Source organism: Gopherus evgoodei, chromosome 6 (assembly GCF_007399415.2).
Source record: "Gopherus evgoodei ecotype Sinaloan lineage chromosome 6, rGopEvg1_v1.p, whole genome shotgun sequence".
In the NCBI taxonomy this organism is placed as follows: Eukaryota; Metazoa; Chordata; order Testudines; family Testudinidae; genus Gopherus; species Gopherus evgoodei.
In genome coordinates, this window is record NC_044327.1 from 110913685 (window position 1) to 110930304 (window position 16620).

General features: G+C 41.0%; 1 protein-coding gene across 3 annotated transcripts in view; it reads left to right on the plus strand.

Moving 5' to 3' along the window:
- The first annotated feature begins 352 nt into the window (after nucleotides 1-352).
- Nucleotides 353-16620, plus strand: part of RANBP3L (RAN binding protein 3 like) — a 36497-nt gene continuing 20229 nt past the window's right edge. For all 3 annotated transcript variants that reach the window (XM_030567530.1, XM_030567529.1, XM_030567531.1), the window contains exons 1-4: nucleotides 353-974; nucleotides 14266-14324; nucleotides 14573-14612; nucleotides 15676-15753. In XM_030567530.1, coding sequence (XP_030423390.1) covers nucleotides 713-974; nucleotides 14266-14324; nucleotides 14573-14612; nucleotides 15676-15753 — 439 coding nt within the window. In that variant the 5' untranslated portion in view covers nucleotides 353-712. The remainder of the gene's footprint in view (nucleotides 975-14265; nucleotides 14325-14572; nucleotides 14613-15675; nucleotides 15754-16620) is intronic.

Below are 16620 nucleotides of genomic sequence, written 5' to 3' on the forward strand. Positions count from 1 at the left end.
GATGAATGGCAGATATATAAACTTTCATCAAATCTCTCTCTCTCTCTCTCTCTCTCTCTCTCTCACACACACACACACACATGCTTACCCTCACACACCTAGTGTTAATTGCTAATTTGCTCTACTGTTGTCAGTAAAACGAGGTAATTGGGGTATATGTATGTAGCTGTTCTGCCTGTCAGGATCCAATGACTAGAAAAACACATAATCTTCTGAAACCATTCCCTATCTCCTTTTTGGTAAGTGCTATGCAAAGTGACTCTGGCGTCATTCACTGCCCACCCCATTATGTTAATCTTTCTGGCTTTACATATCTCCTCCCAAAGACGAGCCTTTACTGAGAAGTGTATACTTAGCTGTCAGAGACAGTAACATAAGAGCATACTCAGTAAATGCTTGCTTTACTTCATCTACAACATTTTGTGCCATGGAGCAATGTTCTTTGAATCTGGTATAACTGCTTTAACAAGGTGTTACTTTGAGTTTCTGCATTAGAAGCTCATCTCAACAGAAGAATGCAAAGCAGGAATTGTTAGCATTCGGGCAGCTGTCTGGAAAACACAGTTTATATGCAGGATTTTAAACTACTGAAATTAGGCTTGGGTTTGGGTTATTTTTTTATCTTCAAAAGAAGAGCTGGTAAAACTAAACCACAAGTTCTGGGCCAGATAAGCTGAAACTGTTGTTTTTTTTAACTGTAAGAACCATAAGTATGAAACACCAAGAAGTTCCTGCTAGTGAAGCAAATGTATTATACACAGGGATAGGACCTTCATGTACAGGTAACAATATTGCAGTCAGCTCTGTGCATCACATGAAGGACAAACCTTACCTCACCAAACGGAGAGGATGTCCCAGTGATCCTTGGACTGTGAACCAAGCTACCAGTACTCATGTGCAAAAACAAACCATCAGCAATCAGTTCCACAGCTTGGGTAACAGCGAATTAAACCGCAGCGATGAATGCTACACAGGTAGGTTTTGTATGACTAATGTTTTGTATACTTCTGCTCCCACAGCAAATATTTTTGGTGAATGGGATAGTTGTAGACATATTGACCAAACTCAGTTCCCCATTATATGCATGCTGTCTCAGTAATATTAATGGAGTTGCAAAGATGTAAATGAAGACTGCATTTGGTCTGAAATGCTTTTCATCCTAAACTCTTAAAATTATGATTCTATCAATGTAACTCTGCAAGGATCTGTGGTTTGTGCTCCCGGCTGAGTTAAAAAAGACTGCATGTTCAAGATTGCTGCATTATGAAATCCTAGAGCGGTCCCGGGTCTAGATTTTGCTATAAATGTAAATTCCACTCAGTCCCTCTTTGTTCCAAAGGATGTTGAGTTCTGTATCATTGAAACTTTTGCAGCTTTCAGAAAGGCTTGGCCTAGCACAGCTCTTGGAAGTGGCACTCACTGCCAGGGCTGTATTCAATGCTATGTCCTATGCTGAGCACTTTGGCAGTGGGAGCAGGGCTGGCTCATTAGGATAACCAAAGAGCCCCATAATTACACAGGTGGACCAAAAAAAAAATCATGGCTTTTTGGAGGAGCAGGAAGAGGAAGTATTTGAAGTGAATTATCTGAAATTATTAACAGCAGCTCAAAAGGAGGAAGGACACTACCAAGAAAAAGTGTCTGGATAATTGACCAATAAAAAAATCTGTGTGTGACAGTACAAACTATTGCTAAACCAAGAGCTGGTCTAGTGCACTAAGAACAGTGCTAGGAGTAAGGCACTTCTGAGGTCTGATCCTGGTTCTGCCACTGATTGAGTTTATAGTTCTGGGCAAATTACTTAGGCCCCAACCCAGGAAACATTTAAGCAGGTGCTTAATGTTAACTACAAGTAGTCCCATTTATTCACATGCTTAAAATTAAGTATGTACTTACTTTCTTTTCTGGATCAAAACATTAACTTCTCTATGTCTGTTTCTCAATATGTAAAATGAGGAAATAATACTTAACTAGGATGCTGTAATGTTGAATATTTGTATTGTGCTTTATGAATATTAAATATATGCTAATTATTACGACCCTTCCTAAGATGACTACTGCATGGGCTGGAGTGTTAGGTTATATATAATAATAGTGAACATGGGGATGTCAGAGAGTCTCGAGTGTTTATGAAGCAATTCTTTGTTCTTGGCACAGTTTCCCTGGCTTAGTGGCACAGTTACTGCTGCCACAGCAGCTCTGCTTGAATTACATTATTGTGATGTGACTTCCAAAAATACTTACAACATGCACTTGTTTGAAAGGAGGCCTCACGTTTTTTCACAGACTGTAGTCTTTAAAAAGTCTTTGTTAAGCCCTATCCAATGCCCACATTGTGCTTGGAATTGTACTGGCCACTGCTGTGTACACAAGGTATCTATATGCTGTGTCTGAAAACATCACAGGGAGCAGGCTTATAACCAAGTTATTATGACCAGTGTGAACAAGGATATTTTTAGAAAAATCCTTCATAGATCCATGCTATACAAGCATGCTGTTGACGTGGGATAATAAATAGCACCGTTTGGTAACTCTCACTCCACACAGAATAAACAGATGGTGCTTGAGCCCTATAGCAACAGAAATTGTGGCTAGTACAGTATTAATGCAAGGGTGAACATGGTTTAACAAGTAATGGCCCAATCCTGCAAAGTCTTGGTCACGTGACTGGCAGTAGTGGGATTATTCATGTGAGTATGAGCTATTTGTGTGATGAAGGATTTGCAGATTCAGGCCCTAAAAACATAGGAAAGATATTATAAAAGAGTGATTCTAAGCAGCATTATTTAGCCCTAGGTAGCTGGAGGTGCTCTGTCCTTTTCTTTTTCCTAAATACAACGTAAATGGAATCTAAGTTGTTGATCTGAGTGGGGCTGTGTAACTCGTTATCTCATTCCCATCACAACTTTTCCCACAAATTGTATCTATATCATGCTATTTGAAACAGAGGTTGACAATGTATATTTATTTGCCTTTTATATAGTGTCTTTCATCAGCGCATTGTATGGTATATAGGAATCTCTTCAGCGAAATGTAGGGTACGTCTACACTGCAATAAAACACCCACGGTTGGCCTCTGTCAACTGATTCTGGCTTGTGGGCTTGGAAGCGGAGCTATAAATTGCAGTTAAATTGTAGTATAGACATTCAGGCTCAAGTTAGAGCCTGGGCTTTGGGACTCTCTCCCTTCACAGAGTCCCAGAGGTCAGGCACCAGCCTGAGCCTAAATGTCTGCACCAGAATTTTACAGCCCTATAGCCCGAACAAGCCTGAGTCAGCAGACATGGGCCAGCTGTGGGTGTTTAGTTGCAGTGTAGACCAGTGTAGATTGGACTAGAGCTGGTTAAAACCTGAAATTTGTGTTCTGCTGGAAATTCCAACATTTCAACATTTTCTGTCATCCCAATTTGAAACAAAAAGACAAAAATGTTCACAAAATAGAAATTCTGAAAAAATGTTTCAATAAGGTTGAAGTGCTTCATTTTGACTATCATTTTTACTTAAAAGTCAAACAATACAATTGAAACAAAGCACTTTGACCCTATGAAAACGAAGTGCTTTGACTTTGTTGAAACAAAATGTTTGTTTGCATGGAAAATACGTTCCTGCTAAATGTTTAGATTTTGTCAAATCAGCATGTTTTATGGAAAACTGTTCTGTTGGAAAATTTTTGACCAGATCTACTGTGGACATCTCATTAAGACGTTGTTTGAAAATTGTGCACCACCAACAAAACTACCAAAAACACTTCCTGTTGCATCTTTCAATGCCCTTGGATGTCTGCTATCCAAGCACTTGTCAGACCCACTTCTGCTTAGCTTGTGAAGTCTGACAGGACCACAGTTTGATGATGTGGTATGGCTGGAAGATGGTCACTTCTAGGACTGCAGAGTCAAATTTACCTCCATGCTACTCCTCTAACCTGTTTTATATTTCATGGTTCTGCTTTTTTGTGGCTGATAAAGGGAATACAGTAGATGTTGAGTATTTGAATTTTAATAAAGCATTTCTTTGTGTCACAAAATCTTAATAGAAAAATATATTTAAATTAGCTGGAAGAGAGCTGCTATCATATGGATTTAAAACTGGCTGTGTATCAAGTTGTAGGGGGACGATTTTTTAAATTTTCCTGGGATGTGATCCTGTAGGGTTCACTTCTGACGCCTCTCAACTCCTTTTAAATTGAAATCAATAGCGTCAAGGACATTAAGGCTAAGATTTTTAAACATCGGAGTCTAAATTTAGGATCCCAGGTCCATACTTAGGTTTCTAAATAACTGGTCTGATTTTCATAAATTCTGAGCAACCAGCAGTTTCCAGTGACTTCACTGGGAGTTCCTGGATGCTCAGAACTTAAAAATAAGGTTTGTTATTCAGGAACACACACAGAAATTTAGGAGCCTAACTATAGGCTACTATTTTTTTGAAAGTCCTTGTCTAAAAGTCTTGCAGGAGATTCTCTGCATTTTACAGATTTAAACTACTGTTTTTCCTGTATCTCTAATTTTGTCCCATGTAATGTTCCTCACTTGAGTTTTGGCAATGAAAACTAGGATTGTGCACTTCAAAGAGATCAGGAAGGGACCTGAGAGCTTGGCTGAAATCCTTGCTGCAAACCCACTTGCCTGAAAGCTAACTATGTTTTTTTACTGTGATGTTTAATCAGATCTATAAAATGTAAACCACACTTTGTCAGCATGTTTTGGCAAGTCCTGTTTTAACCATGAGGCTTCACTGATTTTTGACTGCAATCTATAGGAATGTAGACAGTTGTTTCTTGGTATCCAAAAGTAATGTGCTAAGAAGCAGTTTTAGAACTGAAACAAAATAAGTTTATATAGAAAAGCATCACATTGGTTTTGCACTAAGGTGTGGTTTTTGGTCTGCTTCTGCAATTTATGCTTCTGAAGGGAGTTAACGTTTTTTCTGATCCTAGACAATAGTGAACTGTGTTTTTATGTGGAATGTACAGAAGGATGGAAATATCAGTACACAACTTAACTCTGATGTGTGTTCTTCTGAGACAAATTTAGAGACAAATCCTCAGCTAGTGTAAAGTTAATGTAGTTCCTTTGACTTGACTGGAACTATTCTGGTTTATAATAGATCAGAATCTGTCCTATATTTTAGACCATATTTGTTTTATTCTGTTCTTAGCATTAATAGTTTTGAATATCCTGCATGATAATAATATTGTAATGCTTTTTAAATGTGATCAATTGCTCTAAACTTTACAGATTTTAATGAATGGTAGGACAAACTTGTCTGTCTCTTTATGTCTCCTCTGAGTGTCCATCATTGTAATATCCAAGTACCTTTGAAGAGGTAATAACCAAAATCACAATAAGTGAGGAATCTAATTTTCCCCTCTACTTCTCCCAAGACATTCACAAGATAGCTAAATAGTGTATCACTTGAAATAATACATCTGCAGAATATTAGTATTAAAACTTTGCAAAACATGCCACATATACTCTAATTTTATTTCTTGAATGTTGTTTCCTAGGAGCTAGAAAACATAAAATCCCAAACCTGATTTACAATAGCTGTACTTTTCATTCTGGTTTACGGTATTTCATCTAAGTGCTTGTGTTTTGGCTGCTTGTTTATGAGAGTTAGCAATCAAATTATTATCAATAGGTTTTGAAGTTTAGTAACCCATTAAGGTGAATATAATCACGTGTCTCCTGAATATTGACACTGTTTCTGTCTGCAGACTCAGCAAAACAGAAATATATTGACATCAAGAATAAAGCTATCTTCACAATCATAAGGTAGAACTGAATGGTGAGGGCAATTGTGGAGATTCTATTTATTTTTCAAAAAACGTATGTGGACAAGACCATATTATACTGTACTTAACAGTATATTATGCAGATTGTACTGCAGCGCTGATAGGCCTAACTTGGGTCAGACAATTTTCTGGTTATAGTGTCTGTGGTTTGATGCTAAAAGTGGCAAACAAAAATGTCCCACTGCTATTAGCTTTTTGCGCTAGAGAACATTTAAACTAGTTCTGATTTTTTTTCCTCTAAGAATTCATCATACTGTTAAATAGTTTTTATATTAGCTTGTGTAAGTGTTGCTGTATTAATTTCTGCAAATAATAATCAAATGTTAGTGAAAACATGGTACAGTGTTGTATAGTATTAGCCATCTTCTGCGCTCCACTTATATTGTATCAAGAAATATAAGGGTAGAAATTATGTTCAAAGACATTGATATTCTCAATTAATAGTTTTTGGTTTTAAAAAATGGTCCTTTCTACATTTCACTGAGCTCCTATAAAGACCAAAATTCTGAATGAGAGAGAATAAAAAAATCCAAGGAAGATGTCAGGCATCAGGATTCCACTTACTTGGAAAGAGCCACATCATAAAATAGATACAACATAGGGGAAAGACTTCTAACAGGAGCAAGAGCTGTGGCAAATTGTGATGGATCTGTTGGCCATTTTAAGACCTCTCAATTTGTGAACTGGGTGAAAGACAGCAGTGAAAATTTGAGATACTTGCCTTACAACAGGTCAGTAGCACAACATCAGCAAAACAGCCTGAAAAAGACTGGCCAGCTGTGTAGGAAAACTTTTAAAATACAGCTTTTTCCAGTTTTAGCCTAATTTTGAATTGAATTCACTCTGTAAGGTGTAGCCACTATCTAGCATTAATGTTTACTTTCCTGGAAGATTAATAATTACTACTAACATTTCACTTTCTTCAAATTTCACTGGCTGGCTCCTGAATAATATTTGTCATGCAAACTATATTACAAAAGCTAGGTGTTGGTACATCCCTAGTAAAGTAGAGAGAGCCTAAGTATTCTAAGTAATTTTTCCACTCTACTCCATGCTGATTAGGCCTCAACAGGAGTATTGTGTACAGTTCTGGATGCCATATTTCAGGAAAGATGTGGACAAATTGGAGGAAGTCCAGAGAAGAGCAACAAAACTGATTAAAGGTCTAGAAAACCAGACCAATGAGGAAAGATTGAAGAAATTTGGTTTGTTTATTCTGGAGAAGAGAGGATGTGAAAACAGTTCTCAATCACATAAAAGGTTGCTACAAGGAGGAGAGAGAAAAAAAATTCTCCTTAATCTCTGAGGATAGGACAAGAAGCAATGGGTTTAAATTGCAGCAAGGGATGTTTAGGTTGGACGTTAGGAAAAACTTCCTAACTGTCAGGGTAGTTAAGCACTGGAATAAATTGTCTAGTGAGGTTGTGGGATCTCTGTCATTGGATATTTTAAAGAGCAGGCTAGACAAACACTTGTCAGGGCTGGTCTAGATAATACTTAGTCCCGCTTTGAGTGCAGGGGACTGGATTAGAAGACCTCTTGAGGACCTTTTCAGTAGGGATGCCAGTTTTGGTTGGATGTATTCCTGGAGATTTCTTCACATGATATAATCTTTAATTAAAGATTAATATTTAATTCCTAGAGACTCCAGGCCAATCCTGGAGGGTTGGCATTGACAACCCTACCTTCCAGTACCATGATTCTATGTCAGAATTCACTGGTTTCTTGGTTTTCTAATTTACCCAGCGTGGAACATTAGCAAGTGGGATGGACTGGAATGGAACGCAGCACTCTGTATGAGAAAATCAATTGTTTATTTCCTTAACATAAGAGAGACAAGATAGGTGAGGTCATATCTTTTACTAGACCAACTTCTGTTGGTGAAAGAGACAAGCTTTCAAGCTTCACAGGGTTCTTCTTTAGCTTGAAAGCTTATCTTTTACTGGACTGACATCTGTTGGTCAAAAAGACATTACCTCACTTACCTTGTCTGTCTAAAATCCTGGTTCCAACATGGCTACAACAGCACTCTTTAACATAAGGCAGCCAGCACTGATTTATAATTACAGTCAAAGTTGGCAAAGAAAATATAGATTTTGAACTACAAAAAAAGCTGACCTTTTCAAATGCAGATGCCTACATTTAAGAATCTTTATCCATGTTAAAATTGGCCTCATTTTCAGAATTGCTGTGCACTCACAGATGCTACTGACGTCAGTGGAGGCTTCTAGAGTACAACATACAGGAGATACAGGCACTTCTGTTCAGGTGTATAAATATATATTTAGATATCTAACTTTGGGTATCCATGTTTCAAACTGTTTTTTTTTAGTGTTTTCAAACACCTGCTAAAATGTGAGTCACAGAACACTGAAGGTAAAACAATTTTTTAAATATTTTCAGATGCAAAAGAAAACTAATTAATTTTGAAGACTGCAAAGAGAAAACAATTTGTAACTGTTATCTTTTCTCCATGGACCCATCTCTCATCCTTTGTTTTGTAGGTTTTTCTCATGCTTTGGGATGTCTGAAGCTAGGGCACTGACAGCAACCTTAGTCTTTGCTTCTGATCAAGAAACTGAGCTGGACTTAAGTTCAGGCCTCTCTCCAATCTGTCCTCCAAGGCCATGAATCATTTACCTGTCCTCAGGACAATATGCAACAGTAATCCCAAACCAGCCAAAAACTTCCTTAAATTAAAAACAAAGCAAAAAACTTCAACTTTGGGAACACAGAAAATCAATAAAAATAAAAGTAAACCTTACAGTTTTGCACTGTAGGCTGAAATTACCACACACCTAGCTGGGTAAACAGACTTTTTCACATTACAGGTAGACTTAATGTAGGCAATTTTACATCCTGAATTCAGCTATATCCTTGCTTGTCTTTCTGCTTAATGCTTCCTGTGCTCACTCAGCATTCAGCAATTGCGTTTTTCCAGGTTTGATCTCCTTTTCTCCCCCGAGCCAAATTTTAAAAACATGATCTCCATTTGTGCATGTGCAGTTGATAGAACCTGTTACCTGCATGCAGAGGTGACAGTGCTTAAAAACATGTACAACAAGTGCAAGACCAGATTGAAGTCTGAAAATATAATCTGTAATTAATTATAGTCTGTAATAGTCTGTATATACTGTAATTACAATATTATTATTCATCATTTCCCAGCATCCTCTTTTCATCATCCTCTTTTGGATGTTTTGTTTAAGGAAGTAAAAGTCACAGACATTTTTTCGTAATGTGACCTACATTTCCTTTTTAACAGTTCAGGGCTTTCTAGCTGTGGTGAATTAAACGTCTGTTTTTAAAAAAAAATCATGAATAAGAATTTATATTGCACAATCCTTCATCAAAAGTGAGATTCTTTAAAAACTGCCATAGGGAAAAATACTCCTTGGAGACCCACACAGCCAATCTCAGCTCTAATATTCCACCCCCATGTATGTGTATGGAACTCAAGTAGCAGCTCAAATATTCTGCTTTTCCTTATATGTGCATGACTCAGAGCTCACATATGGAAGAGCAGAGGAATAGTGCTGGGAGCAATGATCTGTGCAGATGGAAGAGAACAGAATATTGTAGCTAGGATCCATGCTTCACACACATGGGGAAGAGCAAGTTTTAGACCAGGAATCTGAATCCCTCACATGAAAGGGAGAGCAGAATATCAGATCCAGGTTTCAATTCCTCACATGTAAGCAGGATATTGGAACCAGGCAGATGATTCACAAGGGAGTTAACCTGGCAATTCTAATACTTGCCGTAGGGCATGGGATCATTCTACAACTCTCAAGGCAGGAGACATGAGGCCAGGTCCTTTCTAATTCAGCAGCTTCAGGGGATTTGTAGAAAGGGAAAAGGAGTCCAAGCTATGGGGATTATTTATGGGCAGACACTCCTTCTCTTGGCTGAGAGTGGTGAATTATTCCTGTCCTAGTATTCAGAGGCAACTCCTTTGGCAAGCTTCTGTGGTCACTTTTTTCTAGCAGCTTCCTTCACCCAAAAGTAGTTGAACGGCTCAGGTCTGGCGCAACCTGGTCTCATCGACTCTCTCACCAGACTGTGTCTGTGTGTCCTCCTCCCTGCAATGAGGAGGCGGGGCTGCCCAATCCTACCCCTCTTCTTTCTTGGCCCTGACTCATTGTCTGTGTGCATGGCCGTGGCTGCTGCTGCTGCTAATGACAAAGGGCCACCTCTTCCTGGGGACACTGTGCCTGTTTGTATGCCCCCTGCTGATGCTAAAGAAACAAAGAAGCTGTCCCTCTCCTCCCTTTTCCTTTCCCAGCATGTAACAGCACTGACAGTGTCAACCCTGTTCAGCAATGCAAAAACCTCAAATTAAGCCAAGACAGTTAGAATTAACATAGTCATTTGAATGTGCGAATTCCCCAGTGTTACTGGCCTTACAGAACTGATTAGTTAGTCTTTATCACTCATTCCTATTAGGACGTCTGTACAAGATTTTTATTTAAACATGCTAGAAATTTTAAAAGTTTATTATAATTTGATACATAGGATTTTTTTTTTACAAAGATTACTAATGAATTCATTCCAGGAAAATGCTGAGAGGCCTGAACACCCACAATACCCACACTACTGGGGATACACAGGGTTTTCCCCTGATTTTGGTAGCAGCAGCATAGATCCCTAAAGATGACATGACTTGATCTGAGAAGAGCTCTTTCCTCAGGCACAAGTGGAGATAATGGTGATTCTATTTTCTAAAACAGAATACACCTATTAATGTCAGTAATTCCCAGTTTAGAACTGTTATTGGGGGGGGGGGGGAAGTGTTCTGGCAAAGGGTTTCCTAACTCCTGCAGCCTTCTAGCTCCAGTCAGGATGACTCAGTGATAGCTGATGTGGAATCAGCGAGTTCCTTTCTCACTCTAATTCTTTCTTAGCTAATGCAATATGCTCCAGGCTTTAAAATGGTAAATGTATCTTAAAAATATTGTGCTGGATTTTACATTTTAAGAGGTAATTTGAAGGTGTCCTTCAGTATTTAATAAATGAATATCGCAATGAACTGTTATTGTTTATATCAGTGGTTCTCACTGTGACACTTTTGTATTTTTATGTCCGATTTTTGTGAGCAAGAAGTTTTTAAGTGAAGTGAAACTTGCAGGACAAATCAGATGCCTGAAAGGGATACAGTAGCTTGGAAAGGTTGAGAGCCACTGGTTTATATGTACTATTCCCCCTCTGCTGGATAGACTTGGAATTGCTCATCTAAGTGCTGCAGCACATGTCCTATCAGCTAACAGAGATTTTCTTTTAGGTTGAGGGGGATTGTGCTTGTTGAGCCAAAGCTCTCTTCCTGCTCTCACTGTGAAAGTCTGTGGTGGACAATATAATGACAATCATGAAGTCCTTGGTGATCACAGATGTGTTAACATTTCGTTGCCAGAAATACTGATGTGGCTAAATTCAGCCCTTACGTAAGCAGGAGTAAAAATAAGAATAAGGACTGCAAGATGGGCCACAATATTTGTAAATTACTTTGAAAATTTAAAAAATAACTATAGTAACACTCCATATTAATTATTATAATTATTACCTTGTTTCTAAACTACTATCAGTTCACTCCAGTGATAAATAATCAGTTTCATGGTTTTGCACCTGGTTTCTGTGAGCAGTACTTATTTACATGGGTAATTTAACAATTGTTGAAATATTTTATTACTAAGTGTTAAGCTCTAGTGAAGGGGTGGCCAAACTTACTGACGCTCCGAGCCACATATGACGCAAGGGGGATGCCTCAGGGCAGAGGTGGGGAGCTGCCGCAAGGGGGGTGGGAAAGGGTGCCTCAGGGCAGGGGTGCGTGGGGGGGTGGGCAAGGTGGAAGTTTCGCCTAGGGCACAAAACATCCTTGCACTGGCCCTGCGTGTGGGAGGTGCCTGCTTGGGGCTTCAGCCCCACTCCTGCTGAAGTCCTGAGCCCCAGCAGGCACACCCTGAGGGGCTGAAGCCCTGAGTCCCTCTTCCACTAGGCAGAAGTCAGAAGTGACGTGTGGGGAGAGGCATGTGGGGTCATGTCTCCCACCCCCATTTTTGCCAGGTTTTTCTGGCCTCACTTGGTCTCATGGTGCGATTTAGCCCCCTCACTGCACTGCAGCTGCTGGAGCCAGCATGCTGGGAGCTGCATCTATGGGGAGAGGCAGCGGCAAACAGCTGGGAGCTGCAAGGATAGCCACTGCCTCGCCTCAAGAAGCTAAAGGGGGGGCATAATTTAAAGATTCACCTCCCCCCAATATCTTAAGTCATGCCCTCCCAGGGCCACACACCCCTTACTCTCAGTAGTCCCTCCCTGCAGCACCCAGGCGTTAGCTCCCTGTGGAGAGGCCATGGGTCACGGCCGGCTTTAGGCCTAGTCCACCAATTCCCCGAATCGGGCCCCGCACCTAAGAGGGCCCCGCACCCAGTGAGAATCCTTTCCCTGGTTAGAGGCGCCTTTTTAATTTTTACTCACCTGGCGGCGCTCCGGGTCTTCAGCGGCACTTCGGCGGTGGGCCCTTTGCTCGCTCCGGGTCTTCGGCGGCACTTCGGCAGTGGGTCCTTCAGTGCCACCGAAGACCTGGAGTGAGTGAAGGACCCACAGCCGAAGTGCCGCTGAAGACCCAGAGCGCCGCCAGGTAAGTATAAGCCCCACGTGTTTTTTTAACATGTGGTGTTTTGGTTTTTTTTAAGTCATCCCTGCCAGGGCCCTGTCGAAACTATTCGAATTGAGCCCTGCACTTCCTAAAGCCGGCCCTGGCCGTGGCAAACAGATAGGAGCAGCAGGGAGGGGCCACTGCTCTCAGCAGGCACCAGTTGTCTCTGGCAGAGGCCCCACTGTTGGGGGGATAGAAGCCCTGTGCTTCCCGCCCCTCCAGTCTGGTAGGTAGAGAATGGGGGAGGAACGTGGGGGGCTCAAGCTGCACTTGAACTGTAAAAGAGCTGCATGCAGCTCACGAGCTGCAGTTTGGCCACCCCGCTCTAATGGAAGGCTTATTATACCGTTAAGCAACAGTCTGACCACCAATGAGTATACAAACCAGGATAAAGATGTCACTCTTACGTTTGCAGAACTGTGTGCGTTGGGAAAAGGTAAATATTTTAATGTGATCCAGTGGGAAGTTCCTGTTATAAAAATCACATCTTTGTAAGGTATTTCAGCCATCTCAATGTTTTTAAAATGGTGAGTGGCAAGTAGGGTGATGAGATGTCCCGATTTTATAGGGATAGTCCTGATATGTGGGGCTTTGTCTTATATGGGTGCCTATTACCACACACCCCCTCCCCGCCACTCCTCGTCCCGATTTTCCACATTTGCTATCTGGTCACCCCTGTGGCAAGACTCCAAATGACCGGCGTGGGCCAAATTTTGCTTCTTCCTTTGCAATTACATCAGGCCATTCACTGCAGAACGAAAGGGTTTTTTTTCAGTCTGTTTGCTGCACAGGGGTTGTATAAAGGCCTGAGCCTTACTCAAATAATTGATCCCAGGCAAGTCACATGTGAAATGGGTTGCAGAACTGGGGTCTTTAGTCCACTAGTTGAAATAGCTAGAAAATGTTGGGGGGGGGGGAATGAAAATGGGGATCTATTAAGAGCAGACTACAACTCAAATCAGCTTTTCCCTACCCTACTGCACGTCCCCTTCTTACTGGAAAGGGAAGAGGAAAGGTCCTGAACCAGGAAATGACCAGGTTCTATTTGAAAACAGTGGCTGCATGGCTAGCCTGGTGCTGCAAAGAAGCAGCCCCAGGAACTGTGTACAGAGCCACATGCAGAACAGACTGTGACTGCCAGATATCACACTGGATGCAGCCGTGTCTGTGACTGATGGGGAGGGGGAGTGGGGGTTGGAAGGGGGAAGCAGCAATTGGGCAGGGAACCAGTGCAGAGGGGCCACAATTAGAGACCCACTGCTAACTGATCGTGGCCTGGAAATCTGTAAGCCCCTATTTGCTTGAATAGAGACTAGACTGGAGAGGGCATCCCAGACACTAGGCCTGAAGAGCCCCAACTCAGACTCCATTGGGCTGCCCCACTTTGAACTGTAATTTTTGAAGGTACTGTTTACCAAGGACTAAGCAAAAACTGAGTAAGGACATTAGAATTTGGCCCAGAATAATCTGTTTATCTAGCATTCTTGTTGAAATGGAGGGAATTTTGAGTGTGCTTGGAAATAGACTCAAGCCCATAGTCGGCAAAGTATTTTGGGATCTTGCTGGATGAAAAGCATTATTTTTGGTCTAAAAAGTTTAAAAATATGGGGCCAAATCTTGCAGTCCTAACTGGGCACAATTCACAGTAGGCTTAATGGGAGTTTTGTTTGAGTAAGGACTGCAGGACCAAGCCCTGTATTTTTAGATGATAAATACCTTGATTTAAAATTTTCAGTGGATCCCAGTTTAACTGTAAATGCAACATTACGATAAATAGTTTAATTCTCATGTTCTAAAAGTGACCTCTTTCCTTTTCCAGAGACATCAGTTATTGCTCAGCCCATATTTGTTTTTGAAAAGAAAGAACGACCTTTCAAGGTAACACTTAAGCTTCTTCCTTTTTGCTTTGGTCATAAAGCAGCCGGAAAATCAGGAAGCCTAGGCTCCACGTGGGGGGAAGCGTTTCACAGCCCGGGTGCCAGCTTGAGCCCAAATATCTACACTGCAATTTTATAGCCCCGCAGTCCGAGTCCCATGAGCCTGGGTCAGCTGACACGAGCCAGCCACGGATCTTTTACTGCAGTGTAGACATACCCATTGACATGTTTTGTTTTGTTTTTCCCCAGAGGCCTGCAGAAGACCTGGTTTGCAAGGCTGAAAATGGTGGTAATTGCATAATTAAAACCCTTTATAATAAACTTGCTAGAAAGGGTGTATTACTAAATGGAGTATTTGTAAGTGCTGAGTCCATTGCATGCATTAGTAGTTATTAGAATTTCACTTTGTATATAACAAGTCAATTTATTGTGGATGGATTAAGACTATATATAGGGCACAGAGTCACCACTTTTGTCCTCCTTTGTCACACACACACACATCCTGATCCAAATTTCAGCTCCCCTGCAGCACTCACACAAGTATTAGATTTTGAATGATCTCTTCACTTCCTTCAGGCCTTGTTATAACGTGACTCCATACATGGAAGAGTACTATAAATCCAGGGTCCTGTTTCAGCCGTCTCTTTAAAATCAGCTGAGTGCCATACAGCCTGCTGCATAGTGAAAAAAAACAGCCCGATCCAAAGCCCAGTGAAGTCAACGGGAGTGGAATTGATCTCAGTAGGCTTTGGATCAGGCCTTTACTGAGGCATCAAGAGCCCCTTCCATGAGTAGATTCTGCTAGAGCCTTGCAACCTGAGCCAAACCCAATGGGATCCAACTACAAGTATTGGATTTGGGTCAGGTTGCATCTAAAAACAGCCCAAAACCTCTCAGGTCATGTTGGGTCTAGTCATCTCCGGGCACCTCCTCCTGTCCATGAGGTCAGCCCAGTGGCTGCTGCCACTGAGTTGCAGTGCCTCTTGCTCTGCAGCACACACAGCACAGCAAGGCAGCTGTGGCCGGCAGGATGAGGCATGCAGCCCCTGCTGCACCGACCCCATGGGCAGGCAGCAGCTGGAGACGATTTGCAGGCAAAAGATGTGGGGAATGGGAAGCCCCCAGCAGGCCGAGCCCCAAGGACGAGGCAGTCACACTGACTCAGGTTCAGGGGGAAGTGGTGGGTTGAGTTGCATTTAAAAATGACTTAACACTCTTGGGTTGTTTGTACTCGGGTCCAGGTCAGGCTTTAATTTTAGACCTTTGATATTAGAATTCTGTACTGCAATAATTTACTGAAATCTGTTGCAAAATTTGATTTTACAGTACATGATATGTTATGTGTCTCTTAGATTTCATTGGTTGTTCCAGGAAACGGGCAAGGTCTTCATCTTTTACTTTCCAAACGTCGGACTCACAGTTCTACATAGGTATGTCATTTAGCTCAATTTGGTTATAATTGTAATTATATTTTATAGATTGATAAGCTAGAAAAAAATATTTTCCCCATTATTCAGATACACATTTTGGTTAGAAGAATTCCAAGTCAGCAAAATTTTTAAACTTTGAAGTTAGTCTGCAAGTAATTCTCAGTGAGGAACTTTCTCCTTCCTAAGTCTGAAAAAATATTGGTTTTAAATTAACAGAGGGCCCCCGGTCCGTACATGAGTTATTTCCACATCAGGCAGTGGAAGGTCCATGTGTTTCAATCATGAGTTTCCCTGGAATCTTTTGATTAGGTCAAGGGAAGGCAGGATTTCCTACCTTTTGGAAGATGTTCATTGTTTAACCCCATAAGCCTAGGGGGACCCATGGAATTGAGAAGCTGACAAGGGCTTTCCCCTCCAACTAGTTATCATCTGACTTGGAAACCCCTTCAAGGTGGTGGGGTTATTTCCACAATATCGAGGGAACACACAAGTCACTGCAGATCACTGTGTACTGATCATGTGCAGTAGAAATTCTATTTTAAAGTGTGTCATTATTGTAATGATGAGGCCATATGCTTTCCTCAAAATTTGGGCCTTAATGTAGGTAAATAATATTTTGCTTCACCCAGCCATTGATAAACTTAACCCATTTAGTTAAAAGGGTACAATTAACCGAACTTTATCTAGCCTTAAAATCACACCTAGATCATTCCTACATCTGCTTAGACCTGAAAAGCTCCAGACCAAAAAAAAAAGAAAAAAAAGACTGGTAGTCTCAGACTTTTGCTGTAATACCCGCTAGGCTGTGCCTGTACTATATTTTTCCTACCTTTGTGTTCAGTATCATTGGTGGTAGCAACAATAGGA